The sequence below is a fragment of the Pogonomyrmex barbatus genome, unplaced genomic scaffold, assembly GCF_055798465.1.
Source record: "Pogonomyrmex barbatus isolate J1 unplaced genomic scaffold, ASM5579846v1 scaffold4, whole genome shotgun sequence".
NCBI classification, from domain to species: domain Eukaryota; kingdom Metazoa; phylum Arthropoda; class Insecta; order Hymenoptera; family Formicidae; genus Pogonomyrmex; species Pogonomyrmex barbatus.
The window spans coordinates 4,633,754-4,655,582 of record NW_028297138.1 but is presented as its reverse complement, the minus strand read 5'-3'; the positions used below and the strand labels follow the sequence as shown (position 1 = coordinate 4,655,582).

The 21,829-nt window shown below is 33.3% G+C and overlaps 1 protein-coding gene and 3 pseudogenes across 2 annotated transcripts in view; 2 read left to right on the top strand and 2 right to left on the bottom strand.

Moving 5' to 3' along the window:
• Positions 1 to 1,877: 1,877 nt before the first annotated feature.
• Positions 1,878 to 21,829, top strand: part of LOC105424951 (dual specificity protein phosphatase 3) — a 24,199-nt gene continuing 4,247 nt past the window's right edge. Inside the window, exon 1 of one of the 2 annotated variants that reach the window (XM_089081215.1) lies at positions 1,878 to 2,252. In XM_089081215.1, the coding sequence (XP_088937341.1) occupies positions 2,235 to 2,252 (18 nt within the window). In that variant the 5' untranslated portion in view covers positions 1,878 to 2,234. The remainder of the gene's footprint in view (positions 2,253 to 21,829) is intronic. The other variant, XM_089081214.1, reaches the window with a different exon arrangement.
• On the top strand, positions 10,394 to 19,239 carry LOC112552463 (uncharacterized; annotated as a pseudogene).
• Positions 17,501 to 18,034, bottom strand: LOC148935721 (uncharacterized; annotated as a pseudogene).
• On the bottom strand, positions 18,179 to 19,258 carry LOC148935720 (uncharacterized; annotated as a pseudogene).

Here is a 21,829-nt window from a genome sequence, read left to right as displayed (position 1 = left end):
AAGAGACAAAGGAGCGTTCGACGATCTTAGTTTATACTAAAGGGCAGGCTTATCGCACTCAAAATATTTCTAATATAAACATTTCAACGAAGAGCTAGCTCGGAGAGTCTTTCGTTGCGCAACGAAAATTTAACTGACGAAAACGTTAAATGAATTCTCGTTTTGCAATAAGATTTATTATTAAGCATTAACGATATCTCCGAAAAATATTAGGTCTTCTTAGCTTTATCTTATTTATTTTTAGCTTTATCTGATTTATTTTTAGCTTTATCTTATTAGGTAATCTTAGCTTTATCTTTCTAGCTTAGGTTTTTCTTTCTTTCTTTTCCATTTATCTTTTCTTATTTTCGCGTGAATAATCGTAACACGAAATAAAATGCTCAGTCGAGGAGTTTGCCCCTCCCCTTTGCATCGGGTCCTACACTAGAGGTACGGCTTGGACGCAGACGCGGCAGTCGTTACCAAATCGTCAGAGAGTGCAGTTATTGTCTCAAACCGTTGAATCTTATAATTATAAAGGAAAAGTAAAAGGAAAGGAAAAGAAAATCATTAAAATTCTAATACATTTAATAACTTACCTCTAACAATTTAAGGTAATTATTGCTTCTAATATTATTTGGAATATTTGATTTGCCTATATTATATTATTTGATTTTCTCATATTATATTATTCGATTTGCTTCTATTATACTACTGATTTTCTTATATTATATTATTCGAATTGCTTATATTGTATAATTGATTTTCTTTTCGTTTTAATATCATTACATATGTAAATTTCAGAGATAACTTTGAATTTAATTATCATATTTACATCGTATCTCATTATTATTAATATTTGGTATTTTTATATTGGTTGAGTTGTATATTGTATATCTTCTTATCACATCTATATCAATCTATGTTCAATGTCAATATCTCTGTTTACACACACACACACACACACACACACACACACACACACACACACACACACACAAACACACAAACACACACACACACACACACAAACACACACACACACATGTTGGTATGTACATGTTTACACACACACACACACACACACACACACACACACACACACACACACACACACACATATTATATATATATATATATATATATTAATATTCTTGAATCGTACATCTTTAAATTTACACATTATTTCCTTGTCATTCTTATTTAATATTTTCTGATTTGCATTTCCATTTCACATATAATTAAGTTTATACCACCTTCATCTTTTATATCAATCAAATATTCGCATATATGTGAACCTATATTTCAGATATTATGGCATTATTTTATTTATCATTATAATTCACGATATAATTCTCATTAATATTTTCGTTATTATTATCATTTCCTTTATTATCATTATTTTAATGTAACTATTTATTCGTGTTACATTTAATATTTTACGATAATTCAAGAAATCATTTCTTTTTTATTTGTCATATTAAATAATTTTGAATATAATTTCATAACCAATTACATCAACAATCATAACTTTACAATACAATATCATATCCTAATTATTATATTAACAAAACACTATTTCCCCGCGATTTCTACTCGGTCGCGGGTTCCAATCTAAAAAATAAATATAGTTTGTAATTGTATCCAATATCGTCATTGAACGTAAATACACTAGATATCTCTTTCCCAAATCCCATTTATCGTTCTATGCCATCTCGGGATGTAACATTGCGATTGATCACAGCCACTCACAGCGGCCTAGAAGTGCCTAGAAGTTTTCCTCTGTTCAAACGTTATGAGTGGCTGGTGATCAATTGCAACGTGGTCAAACGGATCCTTTAAAGCAGGCTTTTCCAGTCATCCTAAACGACAACTTGTTTGCATATTATATTCAATGTAACGGATTTTAATTTTATTAGTCAAATCATGGCAATTTTATATTAAATTGCACTCAATATCTTTCAATTTTTTTATAAAAAACCAAAGAATATCGTTATTATATTTATGCGTTATGAATATGGTTATGCTGCTATGTAAGTAGATGGAGCCCGTTTGACCACGTTGCAATTGACCATCAGTCACTCATAGTGTTTGAACAGAGGAAAACCTCTAGGCACCGGCCGTTGTGAGTGGCTGTGGGTAGTAGTGCTAAATAACGCTAATAGTGAGCTCCCCGAACGCATCCTAAGAAACGATTCAAGTACAGTGTTTATTTTTATGTATTTTACGGAATAGTATAAATATAACCTATACATATGGAGAAAAAATTCAATGTAAGTTTCGTGCAATATATTTTAAATGTGTGATACATTTTTAATATTAAACTTTAATAAAAATATATATCGATATATCGATATATATCCCAGACAGCACATAACATTGAAAAAATGTTGATGAGACGTTGTAATGTTTCATATAGATGTGCGGATGTTTTTTTTTACATCTAATCTGTGTTGGCTTTTCAACATTGATTGTAAAATGTTGCTACAACATTGAATATGCATATATGTATGTATATACATAAATATTCATTAAAATTTTTTTTTGAAATCAGACAAGAAAGGTCGCCAATTTATTAAATTTTCATTGAAATTTTTTTACATCAAAAACAACACAGCCTCAATAAACAAAGCGACATGGATCTTTTGCCTGACAATTATCTACATTAACCTTAAGTTATCCCCGATTTAATTCTTTTTTTCCTCTTCCTATTGTTCCGTTCTCCACTACACACATTTTTTTCTCTTTTCCCTTCTCTTATTCCTTTTCTTGTCTCCTTCCTTCAATCCTGTATCGGTTTGTTTTACATGTCTTTCTGACAACAGTAATGATTACTATTTGATACAGACTACTCGACTTTTCGCTCATGGATATTTATTCATTCATTTTTATGGACATAATGACTTTATAATTTTACAATTCAACATAATAATTTTTATTTTTTTATTTATTTATTTCTTATTTAATTTAATTTTTTTTATTTATTTCTTTAATATTTATTTCTTATTTATTTTTATTTTTATTCTTTTATTTTCCCAACCTCCGACTTTTTTGATTATTTAGTTTTTGATTATTTGTGATTTTCTTTTTATTTGACTTTTCTTCTTTTTATTTGAATTTAATAATAAATTAATTAATAATAATAGGCAATTTAAAATTAATTTGTATATGAAATTATGATATAATATAGCAAAATAAAACATAATTTAATACAAATAAGAAAAATAAGAGGCATATAAGCCAAGCCGAATCTTCTTGCTTGAAGAATTATAAAAGTGAAATGTACATAAAATCGTGGAAGAGTAGTGCAAAAACCTAAAATCTACGTCATATCGGTATGATATCAATGTTTCATCAACATAGATTTAACATTGAAACAATTTTGTATCAATGTTCATCAGACGTAGACATTACAAGTATAAATCAACATTCGCGGACATTTTTATATTGCAACAACATTTATGCATTGATTCAGTATTGATCAACATTGATTCAACATCAGCATAGTTGCAACTCAACTTTCTAAAACGTTTCTAAAACGTTGATTCAATGTTAATGTGCTGTATGGGATGTTTTTTAGTATTAAATAAGATTTAATTTATTTTTGTTTGGCTTTAAAGTATTTATATGAGAACAAAAATATAGGAAAAGAGAAAAATACTTTATCTAAGAATTATCTGTAATTTTATAAATTATTCTTTTTCTGTTCTGTATATTTACTTATTTAGTTATATTTAGCATATAATTATTTTAAAATCAAACAAAAGCAAATAAAATTTTATTTTATACGCGAACAGACATGGAATATTAATATTTTGTTGATTGGGAAACAACAAAACAATGAATTTGTTATTAAGATATTATAATGCAAGGATAGATATATGAGAATAGATATTTATTTGACTTATTCATTCTAGCTATGTTTATTATTTGAAATTATTGAAGATGATCAATTTTAATAAATATACAGGTTTGTATAAATCTTGAAATATCAGCATTAGTATAGTATAGTTATATATTAAAATGCCACAAGAATTCTTGAATAATGAATATGCAAATATACAGAATAGAATATTCTCAGATAATAGTGAATTCGTAAATTATATTCTTTAAATTTAATCTTTTTCTATATTGTCATTCTTTTGGAATTTATAAAAGAATATTATAAGAATAATTTATAAGAAGTTATAAGAATGATTATAGAATATTAGTTAGTTTATGGTTTATATATATTAGTTAGTTTTAAGTTATAAGAATGATTATAGAATATGACAAGAAATTATAAGAATGATTTATAGAATTGTATTATAACAGGATTCTTCAAAACTTCTTAAAGTAGTCATATTATATTATTACATTTCAATAGAATTTATACTTGATGAATACAAGGTGAATAATAATATTTAGAATAAATTAAAAAATTATAAAAAAATAGTTAATACCAACTAACAGTAACAATATAGCATTATATCAATATTTCTCATTCAATGAGAATAAGTGAAGTAAATCATAATATTTGTTATATATATAGCAATTACATTGTCAAATTATAATATTGACATTACGTTATTATTAGCTGACGTTTAGTGGATAACAATCCTTTCAAATAAAATAATTAAAATAATTAAATTATATTAAATTTTATAAACAATAATCTAAACCATATATCTTAAAACAACAAGAAGATCATAGATTAATCAATAGATTAATCAATAGACAGGATTTTAATCGAATAATTTTCCTTGAATATATGATATATGAATTCAAAGCAAATGCTTATATTACAAACTACATGTCGTTAAATTACCGAACTTGCAACGTAGCCCCCTCAAAGCACGGATTCTATCTCTTAATAAATCGATAATCAATTTCTACTACGAAAAATATCACTTCAGCGAGGAATTGAATCTGGATCATTCATTTTCTGTGTTTTAATCATTAGATCACTGAGGCATGTGGTAATATTTATCGCAATAATTAGATGAAAAATGAGAAAAAACGTTTGCCAGTGCCACGTAAAGAATAAATAAACAATAATTTAATAGCGAATTCAATTTATTGTACTATACCGGGTTAGTGCACTAAATGCTGATATACAAGAAATTATTGAAAAATATATAAAAATACATAATACATATAGATACAATAAACACTTTAAAACGATTATATAAATAGTCAACAATGAATTTGTTGTATTATTTAGCTGAATATGAATTAATAATTTCATCAAAGAAATAATATATTTTGATATTTCATATGTAGCAGTTTTTAATGTGTACTAACCCAATGTAGTGCAGGAAATCGAATTCGCTATAAGCTATATATGTTTTTAAAACAACAAGAAAATCATACCTAGTATTAATCGACAGAGTTTTAACGTCAAAGTTGCAAGTTTGATCTGCTAATTAATATCTGCGATCTTGTTATTTTAAATTTTATAAAGTTTTATAGAATTAACATAATATTTTGACAACATATACACATATGTAATGACAATGAAAATAATCATACCGTATGCAATTTCTTTGAAACTACATAATTTATAGAAATAAGTACATAATAAGTGCAGTTTTAATGTACGTATCATTCAATAAAATGTTCATAGATTTGCTATTATATAATGTATTTAATGACTTTGTAGAGTTTACTCAGTTCAATCTGTTGTCAAATTGCATTACATAGATCTTGCTTGATTTCTATCGTCAATATCTAATATCAAACTGCATTGCGCAAATCCTGCTTGATTTCTGCCGCCAATCTGCCGGCAAAACATATCAGTAAGTTCTATTCAGTTTTTACGTATAGTTCATCGCATAACATGTTAGCAAGCTTTGTCGTATTTCTGGCGGTGCCAATATCATTAGATATTATATACTTTGTTTGAAATTTGCTGCTTTTTTGCCATAAAAAATTGATAACATTGAAAATTGATACTCTGCAAAATCTATATTTGCAGGCTTAGTTATCAGGGATCTCAATTTTATATTTAAAGCCGTATTATGAGAAAAATAAAAAAAAGAATAAACAAAAAAGTTTCAGGAAGTTATACACATATAAAATTATCTAATATTATCAATGGTGTACTTATTATTATCTAAACTTTCTTTAAAGAAATTCATAAGAAATTAATTTTCGCATTTGAGAAATGCGTTTTTAATTGATTTTATGTAGAAACAAATCACAAATATATGAATTATAGGTTTTTATTTCTTTAATTATTTAAACAAATTATATTTTTATTAATGTCAACCCAGGGAAAAAGTTTATATCTAATTATATATAATTATATATAATTTTGTAGATCTAATGTATGGATTTTGACCTGATCTAATTATATATAAATAAATAAAATTGTTTATGATTATATATGAACAAATCAAATTATGCACACTTATGATGACAAAATTACGGTTGTGTTCCGATATTGACTGCTAGTATTGACAATTTATAATATATATGACATAAAATACTCTTACAAAAAATAAGTGAAAAAAAATGAAAAAATGAAAAATAAAAAATGAGAGAAAGTGATGAAACATTTTTTATCTCATATTATTGCATGTTTCTAAGTAGTGATATAAGACGATTCTAACTCGGGAGCTCCGAGGGGGTAGAGGGGCAGAGGTTCCGCGACGCGGGGCACTCCATAAGCGATGGATGCAAGATCCGCGGGACAAGGGAGGGGGAAAGTGCGTCACTAGGCGCGGGGTCCGCGAGGCGAGGAGGTGGAATATAGCGCGGGGTCCGCCGCCGCCGCCACCATGTTCTCTCTCTTACCTTTTTTTCTTCTCTCTTCCTTCCTCTTCTTTTTCCACCAAGGTATCTCGTTTTGTCTTGATATTTTTTTGTAATTTTAATTTTTTATATAAAATTAATTATTTTATATAAAATTAATTATAAAATTAATTATTTTATTTAAAATTAATTATTTTTTCAAAAGAGATTTTTTTAAATATTACTTAGTAATTTAAATTTATTATTATGAGTGATATTATTCGCGACAAGATGCGTCGGTACGCAATTCGTTATCGCAGCGCAACCTGAAACCGCTGAATTGAAAGGAAGAATGGAGAATAAACCGAGTAATATTTATCATAATATATTTATTGGTCATGTAATGCATAGTGTACAATATTATCTATTGCGTACGCTAATGATTCACATCTATAATCGAAGTTTTGTTCTTAATTTTATGGTTGATATTATTTATTTTTTATCTACTTTAGACATCATTTGATACACTCTGAAATTAGATATCACATGAAAATATTCCATATAGGTCGATGGTATGAAATATATATATCTTTAAAGCGATAAGATCATTTTATTGGACGTGTTAAAAATTACAAATTTGCAATTTTACGTAGGTTAATGAAATATATTTTATTAAACATAAATAACGAAACATAACGAAATATAAAAACACATTAATTTAAGAATGTAATATAATAAAATACATGTACAATATGTTAGAAAATAAATTCTAAAATACTGAAATTTTAAAATATAACATATAAAATATAAAATATAAAATGTAAGAAATATTATAAAATATTATTTAATAACTTAAATTTAATTTTCTTCGTTTAATTTTTGTCTTGTAATATATCTATCTCATCTAACCAATAATATTTTTCATTATTAATTATAAACTCTTTAATACACGACAATCTGAAGTTATATTCCATTAAAAGTTTATGGTAAATAAAATATTTTCTTTTTAATTCATAATTTTCTGGCACTTTACATAATGTGTGCCAGTTTGTTATTGCTACTCGAACACGATTAAAATCTTGCATTTCTGCATGAAAGCAGTCTTCGCATATCCTTCGAAAAGGAGCGTCACCTTCTCTGTAGATGACACTGGCAGAGTTTGTAACTTTTACACATGTTCCCAGCAGAAATGGCTCGTAAGTTTTCGAATATTCCTGCGGGATGACTCCGTCCACCGGATTCACGCTTTCTTGGCTCGTTGGCGGTTTCATCTTTTGATTTTATTTTACAATTAATATTATATTTTATTTAACTCACTTAAATTTTTTTCTTTTAAAATATTTACCTTATAAGTTACTCGCACTTAGTATTCAGTCAGTAGAACTTAATACTTAATGAATCAAGTCTGAACGTCTACTGACGGTTAAGGATGACACTCCTTCGTCTTGCCGCTGATACATGATACGCATCTTTCTTATCTTTTAGAAACACGGGTTGACATCGCGAGATTTATATTAATGTCTTCTTTTTTCACTGACTATAACAAATAAAAACAAAAAAGTTATTTAAAATTTAAAAAATTATAATAATTTAAAATAAATATTCATACATATCTTTATAGTTTATATGTAGTATTTATATGCTCCATAGTTTTAATTTACACATATAGGACACATATCACACAACATTATTTGATATAGCGGAGTTCTACACTCGATACAAAATAGTCCTTCCATTGTGCCAAAAGAGTCAATTTCGTGTATACGAAGAACATTAATGTGTGAATACAAGTCTCTAATTCTCACAAAACATTCTGTACAAAATCTCGAATTAGAATTTCCTGCTGAATAGTAAAATGTAACGCGGCACATTCTTCTTCATTTACTGCATTAATTTTACGTTGATTCAAGAGTTTATGTTTGAAACTCATATTAAAGTCAGTATCATCACTGTCATAATCAAAGTCTTCGAGCATTTCTTCATCAATATTCATTGCATCATCGTCGTCATCACTACTATCATCATCAACAATATCATCAAAAACATTATCATCATCACTATCATCTTCATCTTCAATGTCCATAACTTCATCCTCAATATTATCTTCATTTACCAAATCACTTCAATTTCTTCTTGATTTGCTACTATCATTTCTTCATTCACTAAATCTATCATTTCGATTTCATTTTGATTATTTGCCATTACTTCTTCATCGTTAATTAATATAACATTATTATCAGCCATAATATTATATCTTTAATTTCTAACAATAGATTCAGAAGTCTCGTTCTTTCTTCCGTTTATATATCTCAATTACTGACAAAAGTCTCGGTCTCTTTTGTTTATATATCTCAATTTCATATGTTATATATGTGTATTATCACATTTGTGACACGCTAGCAGTTTTTGCATTTATACTTATATTTAGCATCTAAACTACAATATATACACGGATATATACATAGATAGAGTAAAGGAATACAACATATTAATGTTTAAATATTTTTTATTTAAAAAATTTTTCTTTCTGGCGTTGTAACCATCAGTTAAATATTTTAAATATATTGTAACGCGCAATGTTTCGAATGTTTTTTATCGAAAAGTATTGCTAACATCTAGATTATTCAATGATTCTAAATCTTTATAATCAATATTCAAGGTTTCGATGATGACATCATCCCTCGCATCGAGCATATTTGTCAACCATTCTTTCTTCTGACATCCTTTAACGTATACGAGAGCTTCATCTTCTATGTCAATCACAGCTGTTGTAATCAAATGTTCCGTCATGCTATACGGAATCATTCCGTCTTCCCATCGCAATCCATGATGATTTGCAATCAACCAGAAAGATTTGTCGGATTTTGTAAGGAGATACCATGGTATAAGACTTACAAAAATATAATGAGAGAATTGTTTCCTTTCTCAACAAAGCCACTTCCTTCACGACAAATCTCCTTCCGACGACGAATCCTTGCAGATCCGCAAACGTTGGAACGATCATGACGAAAAAACAATTCCTTTGAGACTATGCTCCATCGACAAATACGTCGAATTTTTATTCCTTTCTTATATTAAAAAAAGAGGGGATATTTGCCAACGTTGCAGTTTACATAATCTTGCGCACTATATTGGGTAATGGGCAATACTCGATAACGCGATCGTGCAAGATGAGACAATAAGCGGTAGTATTCGGCGGTACATTTTCTTTACAATCAAATTTTATTCGTACATTTACAGTAGCGCTCTTGATGGACTCGTTTTGTCGCGAACAGTCAATGATCACAATAAGTCCTTTTGTCAAAAATGTTCCTACGGTGAAAAGCGTTTCGTAACAATCGTATCCGTAATATGATTTACGAAAACGTGCGTACATGTCAAAGAGGGTGGCGTATCTATTTTTGTTAAAATCTAGATTTAAGTCGTTGTATGGATAAAATTCGGAATTTAAATAAAGTTTTACATTGATCAATTTACAGTCATCGAATATCGTAACATCTTCAGACACGTTATTCTTTCGACCCGTCTGCAAAGATAACGTACCGCGGTTTCTCTAGCTGAGTCGACGTTTTTACAGCCCACGAATGTTTGGTTGTACTTTGTAATAAAGGATACTCATAAATCCCACGAGCGAAAACTCATGCTCAGATATCACTCACTTTCCAAAGCTCGCAACAAAGAATTATTGATTTCATTCAACATTACACGAGGTATTCGCCACTGTACTTTGAATAATTCTATTTCCGGTTCCATCGTCGAAACTCCCACCATACAGTTATTGTCGCTGCGCGCTCGTATCAGTATCAATTCATGACGAACGTTAACAACCACACGTTTGTAATCTTCGCAAAAGCCAAACAATAGATTGAGCGGTACGCAAAAATTAAAGTATCTTTCCGATATGGTTGATGAAATGTCCCATCCTGCGTTTCGCAAAATTAGCGCCTTGTCATACGTCAGCGATACATAATTTTTAATTGTACTAGTTATTCCAACGTTTCTGTTGCGATCAATCTCCACACCATTGAGTTCGTATCGAATTTCATCAAACATAAATAAATGCTACGCAATTGTTTCCAAGAGTTGTCACTGATTCATTATTTTTCTTTTTTGTCGTCAATTTTCTTTTGACATAGAGAAAGCTTTCGCATGGCAAGGTATAAAATCATTGGTATGCTGTGCGATTATACTCGATGTATGTCTTTTCTAGATATCGTACCAATTCCTTCGGTGGTCGAAGATTGCCAAAACTATCGAAATAAATAGCTCGATCCCCCCCTCTTTGCATACCCAATGAGTACCTGATCCCTCAGCATTATCCAAATTTAAGATATCGCTCTCGTTTCGATGTACTCCTGTAGGTAAGATAGTACGCATAAAAACACCTCTAAAATACGGAATGCGCATACGCGTTGCCAATTGTTGTAATTGTACGTTGATAGCTTTAGGAATTTTTAACGTCTCTTTGACGTTTTTTTTTTTTTTTTGAAGAGGCACCTCGTCCATGCTTGTACGGAGCAAGATAAAGTCCATGATCTTCCATAGCACGATTATTTCGACGATGTTTCAATTCTTCTAGTTGATGTTGCGCAGCTTTGTTATCGTTCACTATCTTGGCGACTCCCACCATTCCATCAATCAATGAATCGAGAAACTCCCAACAATGACAGGATAGGTAGGATACCACCGCGTTTCGCTACCGGAAGTATTCTTTTATTCATTGCTTTCTTCATCGGCTTCTTCTTCTTCATTTTCAAATCCATGCCAATTTTTGTCTTGGCCTTCATGGCCGCCTGGACAGCTGCGGCGGCAGCTCTTTCAGAGTCGAATCTTTCGTGGTGATGCGTTTTCGCGCTTTCGCGGCGAGTATATTGTCGGCTACGTGTCGTTTAGCGAGATCGTTGCTTTGTGAGTAAGCTATATCGTGTTCGCGGCACGCAGCATCCAATATATTAATTCCTCGATCGCCTCTAATCAACCGCTTTTCTAAATGCGTTCTAGGACCGCAAAATTGATATTCGGGGATATGCAATTCGAAAGGAAACGCATTTATCGCTCGATTTAACAGACCTCTCGCTGACATTCGTCGACAATTCTTTATCAACGATGCCGGACCGTCGATATGTGTGCGTTGCTACGATTGGTTATAATGTTTGACGCAGCGACGATAGGTTCGAACCTCCAAATCCGTCTTTATATGCTCGGGCAGCTTGTCCCACAAGAGATCTATGCAGTTTTGAAATTCTCGTAGCAAAACAACTTTCGGTATATATTGTAACTGTTCGGATGTTATATTATAAATATCGCAGTTATCTGACATGATAAGAAACATTTTGATTACTGAGCGGTTTCGCTTTGTACTCCTCTATAAATAGATCCGCTTTTTCTATACCATTTTCAGTTATTGTCGTTATAAGGAGACAAAATGCAATTCGTGTGACAATCGCAGACGATCAGAGTGATTAATTTAGACGACAAAGTACAACTTGAAAGGAAAATACGCAAACATGGAAACATGCTACCCAGTTCTATACGTGGTATCATATGTGGGCCGTCAAATTGTGGCAAAATAAACGTGTTGATAAGTTTGCTGGAGAGTCCGCACGGTGTGCGCTTTGAAAACGTGTACATAATTCTAAATCGCTGCAGCAACCGAAATATCGATACTTGGAAAATTTACTGACATCGATAGAAGAAATTGGTTATTTTACATTCTCCAATAATAGCGACGTCATTCCACCGAGCGAAGCGCTTCCGAATTCCATCTTTATCTTTAATGACGTGGCGTGCGACAAGCAAGATACAGTAAGAGAGTAATGCTTTGCAATGGGCCGTCACGCTGATTGCTTCTATCTCTGTCAGACGTATGCAAAGATACCCAAGTACTTTATACGCGACAACGCAAATCTGTTGATTCTATTTAAACAAGATGATACCAATCTAAAACATGTATACAACGATCACGTAAACACTGACATGTCCTACGAGGATTTCTGTGAATTGTGTCGCAGTTGTTGACAACAAAAATATGGTTTCGTGGTGATAGACAAAGACACGCTTGTTAATGAACGATACAGAAAAGAATTTAACGATTTTGCAATACTATAATGTTATTAGTTGTTATTGATACGTCCACTAGACAACGTTTACGAACAAGGATAATAACGAGGAGATTAGAGATCGCGAGAAGATAATAAAGCAGATTGCGAAAACGAGCGATTCAATTCGCAAGAAGTATCGCGCCTTAAAAACGGGAGAAGGATTACTTTGGAAAGACAGTTCAAACCGATTGTCGAACCTTTGATTCAAATTGTTGAAAATACTGGCGGTGAAGAACCTAACTATAAGATGGAGTCTAACGAGACAAAACGAAAACGGTCGCAAAATTTAGATGATTCACTGATAACTTCTACTCCACGAAAATGATCAAACGCTTTATCGAACGTATCAGTCATGATCTCTGTTTAATCTCCGATTAATGTCACACATCATGTAACACCATATGAACAGCCTTCGAACAATATTTTACCTGTCGAAGATGTTTTCGAAACTACCAACGAGTCACTGGTGATGTCTGTTCGACGTCAGTTACAAACCTCGGAAGGTCTAGAAACGTTGCAAAATCATTTCGGTCCACTAAAACAAAAGTACATGGGAGCTGTTTTAACCGGAAACAAGGATATAGATAACGTTTACGTTATCCCAAATAAGAAGGGAGAGTGTGCGTCATGACGGGGCCCGACCACGAATCAGTCGTGAAAACTCGTAATTATTTTTGCGAAAAAATACCACCTCACCCAGGAATCGAACTTGGATCTCCTGTTTACCGAGCAGGCATCTTATCCTTTCGACTACCGAGGCATGTTTATTTCACCAACGATGGCATGATACTTGATGATAAGTGTTTCGATGTAAGCAAAGATGACAATACATTTATAAACGGAATAAGATACTTGGGAACGGAAGGTCTTTATGAGTTAATTTTTAAAAAAGTACCTGACGATGAATTGTACACTGAAGAAGATAAACAGAAATACAAAGATATTTTGCTATTGACAAACGCGCATAGGTGTAATCATAATATGCTTAATTCAGTTATGGGTAATAAAGGATACAAATACAAGTATGTAATCGCACTCCTTCTAAAAAGTCGGAAGAGGTATATCACGTGTCATGACACTAAACGATAATGCCATCGATTACGTGCATTGGGATGATCCAAATAAACTTGTAGATCGTCTCCGATTACTCAAGGCGCCAAGCTGGTCACAACGCTCACGACAACGAGATACAGTCAATTATTGAAGAACTTGTTGAAGCTGATCTTATTATAATTGAACTGCGTGTCAAGGAAATGAGTCATTTAACAAGCGTCGAAATGCCAATCAACAAGTTTGGGACATCACTCGGAAGAAGCGGAGCGGAACCGTACTACCAATGGAGTGGATTAGTCAGAAATTACGTGCGCGATAACGCTCTTTGCGTGATCGCAGCCGACTTCGACGCAAAGTCACGTAAAATTCGACGTGTAGCGTTACCGGTAGATGATGGCGACGTTGTAAACAAACGGTACGTGGAACATAGTGTACAAATTTTGAAGAATCGACAGAACGAAATCGAGAAGAAATTGATTGCGTTCCAAAAGGACGTGCAGATTATTTTAAACGAGCTTCGACAAATGATGATTACTCATCGCGCCGAGAGTATGTAGATAAGAATATACACCAACTTTTGTGTTATTTGCGTGTCGTGATGTTCGAGAAGAAGAAAAATTCTGAGAAGCAGCAGCTAGTGGAGGAACTGCACGTTCTGGCGAGAAGAAATTTTCCACGAAGACGTATTATAGTACGCGAGTACGATGACCTATGGCAGGCAGATGTCAAGATGTGACCTTATACGCGATTCAACAAAGGGTTACCACTATCCTCACTATTATCGATGTGCTGAGCAAGTACGCATGGGCCGTACCGCTCAAGACCAAGAGTAGAAACGAAGTTGCAAGAGCGATCGAAAAGATAATTCGAGACGATGGAAGATGTCTGAAAAATTTGCAGACTGACAGAGCAAAGGAATTTTATAATGCAAATGTACAAAAAGTCATAAAAAGGCACGATATTAATCATTATTCGACATATTCTGTAATGAAAGCATCAATCATCAAATGGTTCAATTGCACGTTGAAAAATGACATGTGGAAGATGTTTACTCATAATGGCAATTATAGATGGCTCGACTTGTTACGTCTTGTCTCGTCTCGGCGTATAATACGCGAAAGCATCGAACTATCGGTATGCGACCCATCGATGTTACCCCCGCAGATAAAACTCTTGACCACAATATATAATCGCATAAAAATTGCTGCACCCGCACGATTCAAAGTAGGTGATTCGGTACGTGTGAATAAATTCAAGACAATATTTGAAAAAGGTTATACGCCAAATTGGACCACGGAAGTGTTTAAGATCAAAGTTCAGAAAACTAATCCCGTGACATATCTATTGCAAAATTCATGTGGAAAATCAATCGCTGGAGAATTCTACGAATACGAATTGCATCGCGTTATAAACCCCGACGTGTATCTCGTTGAAAAAGTATTAGGCAAAAGGGGGAACGAGGTTTATGTTAAATGGTTAGGATTTGATAATTCGCACAATTCATGGCTACACAAAAGTAACGTGTTGTAAAATAAATTTAATACAAGTTTCTTTATACATGTATTATAATTTATTATAGAAGTAAATGAATTTTTATTTACAATATATAAATATATTATACAAAACAAATGAGTTTTTTATTTACAAGATATATATTATAACGATATTTTATAATGTCCCTATGGCAATGTGTCGATAGAGTCGGGTACAATGTATCGCTTATCATCGTACGGACTTAGAGCAATTTTTGTTTCGGATATCGTATTTATCGTACTTAATGCAATTTTAATCTTATACAAGCAAGACTGCTGTCATGTCATTTCAGTCTCGTCTCGCAAACACTGTGTGTAATCATCAAATGTTATTGATTTTGTTATTACGTTACTCTTGATGCCTTTGACTTTTTTCATATCATTTTTTCCATCAACACGCAAGGCGTACATTTTTGCTCTAAGCCCTACGAATTCAGTCATAATTGTACCATTGTTTTTGTCCTTCAAACTTGGTATCAAACTTGGTATCTTTTTATTGAATGAGTGGAATACCGTATACATTATCAACCGCATAATCACTCGTGTCGAATCTTTTAATATCACGTTTCATGATATCGTATACGTCATCGCACTCGATGTGATAAATTAAACTGTCGGTATTCGTGTACATTATTTTACATTTCTCACCATACAATGGTGACATGTAATCGTAATGAAATTCATACAAACATGTCTTTGATATGTCGAGAATGCACATACCTACATAGATTGGTTTGTCGAACTTCACCTCGAGTTTACGCAATTCGATTGCGTAACGATCAAGTTCTCTGAAAAAACGCTTCGACTGTGGAAATTTGGTTTCGCAATCATTGTCTCCGTGCCATATCTTCCTTCCTATTGTTAAAAGTTTAACATTGACGTGATTGCGCACATTCTCCATGGTTTTGCCAAAGACCATGTTGTTCATCAATTTATATAAATTTTTCTCGAAATCATTTTTAGCGAATGTTCTAAATTTCGTATTGAGTTCGATATACTCCCGGAGCCATGGAAATTGCGAAAATTGCAATACGCGATGTATTTTTGTAACGCGAAGACTGTGACGAATACAGGTTGCGATAATGTATGACGTAACGTTTTTTATCGTACAAGGTTGCGAGGAGTTTGTCCTGTCGCTTACTGGGTAGTTTATCGCGCGTTGGACAAAACGGTAGGTTAATGTGCGCGTCGTGAAGATATTCTGGGTATTCTAAATCTACCTCGAGAATGTAATCGATAGGCGAATCCAGTGGTGTTGCGTTTATGTTATAATTGGACACGTCGACGATCCATCGAAAATTTGCGTAAGGCAATGATTGATACATTGTCCAATCATACAAGTTGTTAACGTCAAAGTACATAAGGTACGACGATGGTTTCGATGGATATCGTATGACTGCGTGTACTTGTTGTTAGCTCGCGTATCGGTTGGAACATTGACTTAGATCACCGCGTATACCGCATTCGATGAACATGATCATGTCGATGTCGATGAGCAGTTCGAAATTGACGCGAGTATGCTTCAATATTGCGTAAATGTAAATTTCCCACGTAAAATCCGATAGGGTATAATAGTACGCAGGATCGAGTCCATAACTCGCGATGTAACTATCACGAAAATTTTCAAAAATATTAGCCAACAATAAGATGTCAATCTTGAGGTATAAATCGCTGTATTCGCCGAGCATTCGGATGGAGAACCGCTGCCATACATTGTGCGTGCGCGTAATCGCTCTCGGACACGGTGTCACCTGTCAATGAACTGTAAAATGATTCGCGTGATGGTAAACAAACTCCTTCAACTTTTCGACGCAGTCAATGTACTTGTATGGAAAGATGCCTTTTCGCATCAGTAAATTAAAATCTTGTGTCGATAAATTTTGAAACTCGCATTGCAATATTCGTAGCTTATCTTTACTCAAGAAGGATGCCATTTTGTCGAGACTGGTATTGAGAAATTTGAATGAATCAATAAATCGTAATTTAACACAATTTTTCTGATCATTTTTGTCTTCCGCATCTTTGACATTTCTTGTAAACGAAATGTATTTTTCTTTTGTTATGGGAAGTAATTCTCGTCCTTCATATGCTGTAGCTATTTCCGTAATGATAAAATGCGCGTCATAGCCGGATAAATTGTGAAAAACTATGGAAATGCAAGTCTTTGTAATTTAAACTACAATTTAAATGCGCGGGATCTCTAAATCGATCGGTTAGATGGCAATGATCGCGTACCCGCGTGTCATCTGGAGCGAACGGGTTTTCGCACACATGACAGTACGTAGCGTTATTAAATTTTTCCTAATCTTCTCGCGTAAAATTTGCCATAGGGACATTAGCGGACAAAATAGTCTTTACGCGATGCGCTAAACTTCTGAGTTCCTCGGCAAACCACACGACGCAATCCTTATTGCGACGAAACCGATATGTGGATAGTGAGTTATCATACGAGCAGCGTACATAATATCCTATGCTAAATACCCGATGGTCCTGGTACGCGTAGCTTGATATTTTCAGATGTCCATTTTCCATCTTCTCAGGATGCATTCCAAGTCCGCGTACACGACAAACGGAACTCGTTCTTTAGTGCTATAATTATTGAAACTGAGCCACTTGTTGTCCTCACTCGGTAATCTGATGGCACAGTCATTCATGTCTGTACAGTCTATGATGTGAGTCTCCATTTTTTCACTCATGCTAAAATAGTGTAAACATCTGCAAGAAACATAATTATTTTAGTTTTTTTTTTAAACGAGTATAAAATATTTCTCAACTTATTAAAATATGTATACTTACCGGTCACAAAAAAAATTTCCTATGTTCTTTTTTGAGTTGCGAGCCTATGAGGCGAGAAAGATTCTTGAGCCACACGAAATATCCCACGTTATCGTCCCGCGGATCCTGCACGTACAGCAGATTGACATGCTTTCCCTTCTTTGTATTGGTAAGACGTCGGAAAGATCGAAAGTTCTTTCTTCTTTTCGATGCAGTATACATTTATGGATATGTTATTGAGAAATTCAAACTTTTTAATTTGGTTCAATGTCATCGGAAACTCAATGTTTTAAAAATTGAGTACCGACGTATAATGTGGATACGAGGATTCTCGTTCTGTGTTTCTTTCAATTGAATGCAGAGCTGCGACCACTGACCATGCAAAACACGCATTGTCCGTAGACTGTTCGTTGATCACCGCTCTCTTCATCATAATTTCTCGCAGTAACTGAATGTAACATCCCGCGTGCAGAGGATTGTGTTTGTTTATATTAATAATCAAATTGAGTCTACGCGATAATGCCCACCCGCTATCGCGTTCCTGAAATTCTTCCAGGGATGCCAAGGTAGGCTCAATAACGCGCAACTCGTACCACTCGTGTTGAAATTGGACGAACGAAAGAATTCACAGTTTCTCGTGTTGACTTTTATTTGTCACATTTGTCATTCGCAACAAATTCACCGTTAAATACTGTATTCATCTTAATATTGTTATGTTTCTGCATGATATTTTGCACACGCTCAAACACAATGTTCTTCGCATCCTCGAGAAATTGGCGAGGTTCGTGTGCTTCGTATTAATGACCGCATCAGTCAAAATACGGCTTTCAAACGCCGCATTAATCTCGCGCCATCTGAGGCTGCGCTGTATCCAGCACCCGCAGTCACGAATCGTTGACGTATCGAATCTTTCAAACTTTCGAGTCGCGCTATCCGTGCGACCAATGATTGTCTAATATTAATTGATAATTGCGGCCGTTTAATTTGATCATGCTCTTCTAGCGACTTGATATACTTGTCGCATCGTTGCTCCTACGCGACGTACTCTTCTCTCGAATTCAATCAGATAGATTGTTCCAAAAGAATACATTCGGTTTGCTCCATATTAATTATCTTCTTTGATGTATAATTCTCAACAATCTTACAATTCGACTAATGACAGAACGTGTCACAGTCTTTTCATTATATCTTACCAATGATGGTTATATCTTTAGAATATTTTCGCATGTGGCATTTAATTTCAGAGTGTATCAAATGATGTATAAAAATTTTATTCTTGATTTATGTGAAAATGCAACAATTGCGTTTTTAACACAATGATCTCATCGCAGGACACGTTGTGACGTGCCTATTGTTCTTAATATCATACCATTTTAACCTACGTGAAATTGCAAGTTTGTAATTTTAACACGTGTCCGATCTCATCGCGAAAAACATCAATTGTTTTTAAAAAATATATATTTCGTACCGTTGACCTATGTGGATTTGCAAATTTGCAATTTTAATACGTGAGGTGATCTCATTGTGATATGATAAAGATATACGCGAAATTCATTGCAGCAGCCATATATTGCTAATATTACTGCAAATGTTGCAGTGTCTACAGTTATATCATATATCGAATGATGTACGTGCTTAAAGTAGATTTATTCTGTATAATTTCATCGCAGCTGCCATTCGTCGGCGCTTATGCAAAAATGCAAAGTTGCAAATTTAATGGGAGTTATATTTCACATCTCGCGTAGTAGACCGTCGGAAAAAGAATAGAGAGGTATACAAATTAAAAAGAACTTCAACAATCAATTATTGCATTAATCGCTTTGTGAAAGACGAACTATATCTCTGTAAAAAGAAACAGCTCTTGAAAAAATGTACAAGGGAAACTCTGTGAATTATTACACTTCGATTCAACAGAATGAGGCGTATAAAAAACAGTAAATTTCATTACCACAAATCTTTCTTATACATTTTATATATTTTAATATATTAATAGCTTACTTATATGTATTCTTTTCCTTACAGTATATCTTCTCATAATTCATCATCTTCGGAACCTTGTACATCTCGTATCTTGGGAAGAAGATTTGCTTTAACATCCACAGCTTATAAATATTTGGATATTGGAATCAATGTGGGACCTGTATCCTATGTGGAATTACGTATTGGTGATAATCGAGGCAATCAAATATTATTGCCTTATGTAATGTGGAAAACTCTCATCGAGAAACGTGTGGATATCGAGCAGCTTGTGAAATCAATTGCTCCTTCATCATTGTCGATTCATGATCTAATTATAGAACTTGTTCAAATGCGAAATACAAATATTGTAAAGTTTACATTGCGCGATACATGCTTGTACATGAAGCCATCAACCGTATTCTTTCTATTTGAACTTGAACATTGCATTGAACATGTATATTACTGGCTCTATGAGAATATATATGGTGTCAGCGTCAAATAAGAAGGGAGGGTGTGCGTCACGGCGGGGCCCGACCACGAACCAGTCGTGAAAACTCGTAATTATTTTGCGAAAAAATATCACCTCAGCCAGGAATCGAACCTGGATCTCCTGCTTACCGGGCAGGCATCTTATCCTTTCGACTACCGAGGCATGTGATGATATTTATCGCAAATAACGTGTTTAGAATAACACGTCAACAATACAATGATACATATATATATATATATTACAATATACACATATACATGTATTCTTTTGAATCCCCACGACCGGTACTCCAGAGAGATGATGGTCCTATTCTCTCGATGGATGCAGGTCGGACTGCAGCGGCGACACCCTCCAACGCCATTGGCAAATATACAAATAATCCTCCTGGAGCACGACAGGAGAGATTGCATCAAGCATGGCTCGAGCCCCCGAATAAGAAGGGAGGGTGTGCGTCACGGCGGGGCCCGACCACGAACCAGTCGTGAAAACTCGTAATTATTTTGCGAAAAAATACCACCTCAGCCAGGAATCGAACCTGGATCTCTTGCTTACCGGGCAGGCATCTTATCCTTTCGACTACCGAGGCATGTGATGATATTTATCGCAAATAACGTGTTTAGAATAACACGTCAACAATACAATGATACACATATATATATATATATATATATTACAATATACACATATACATGTATTCTTTCGAATCCCCACGACCGGTACTCCAGAGAGATGATGGTCCTATTCTCTCGATGGATGCAAAATGTATATGGTGTCAGTCAAAATTTAAACAATTTATAAACTTTTTACGGCGGAATTGTATCACAGATAAACATATTGCAATAAAAACTTTGCGCGAGAGCGACATTTTTGACAAAACGTCGATTAGAAGATTATATAATAGATTGTGAATTATTAGCGTATGCAATAGATAATATTGTACACTATGCATTACATGACCAATAAATGTATATTATGATAAATATTATTCAGTTTATTCTCCATTCTTCTTTTTAATTCAGCGGTTTCAGGTTGCGCTGCGATAACGAGTCGCGTACCGACGCATTGTCGCGAATAATATAATAATATCACTCATAATAATAAATTTAAATTACTAAGTAATATTTAAAAAAATCTCCTTTGAAAAAATAATTAATTTTAAATAAATAATTAATTTTAAATAAAATAATTAATTTTATAAAAAATTAAAATTACAAAAAAATATCAAG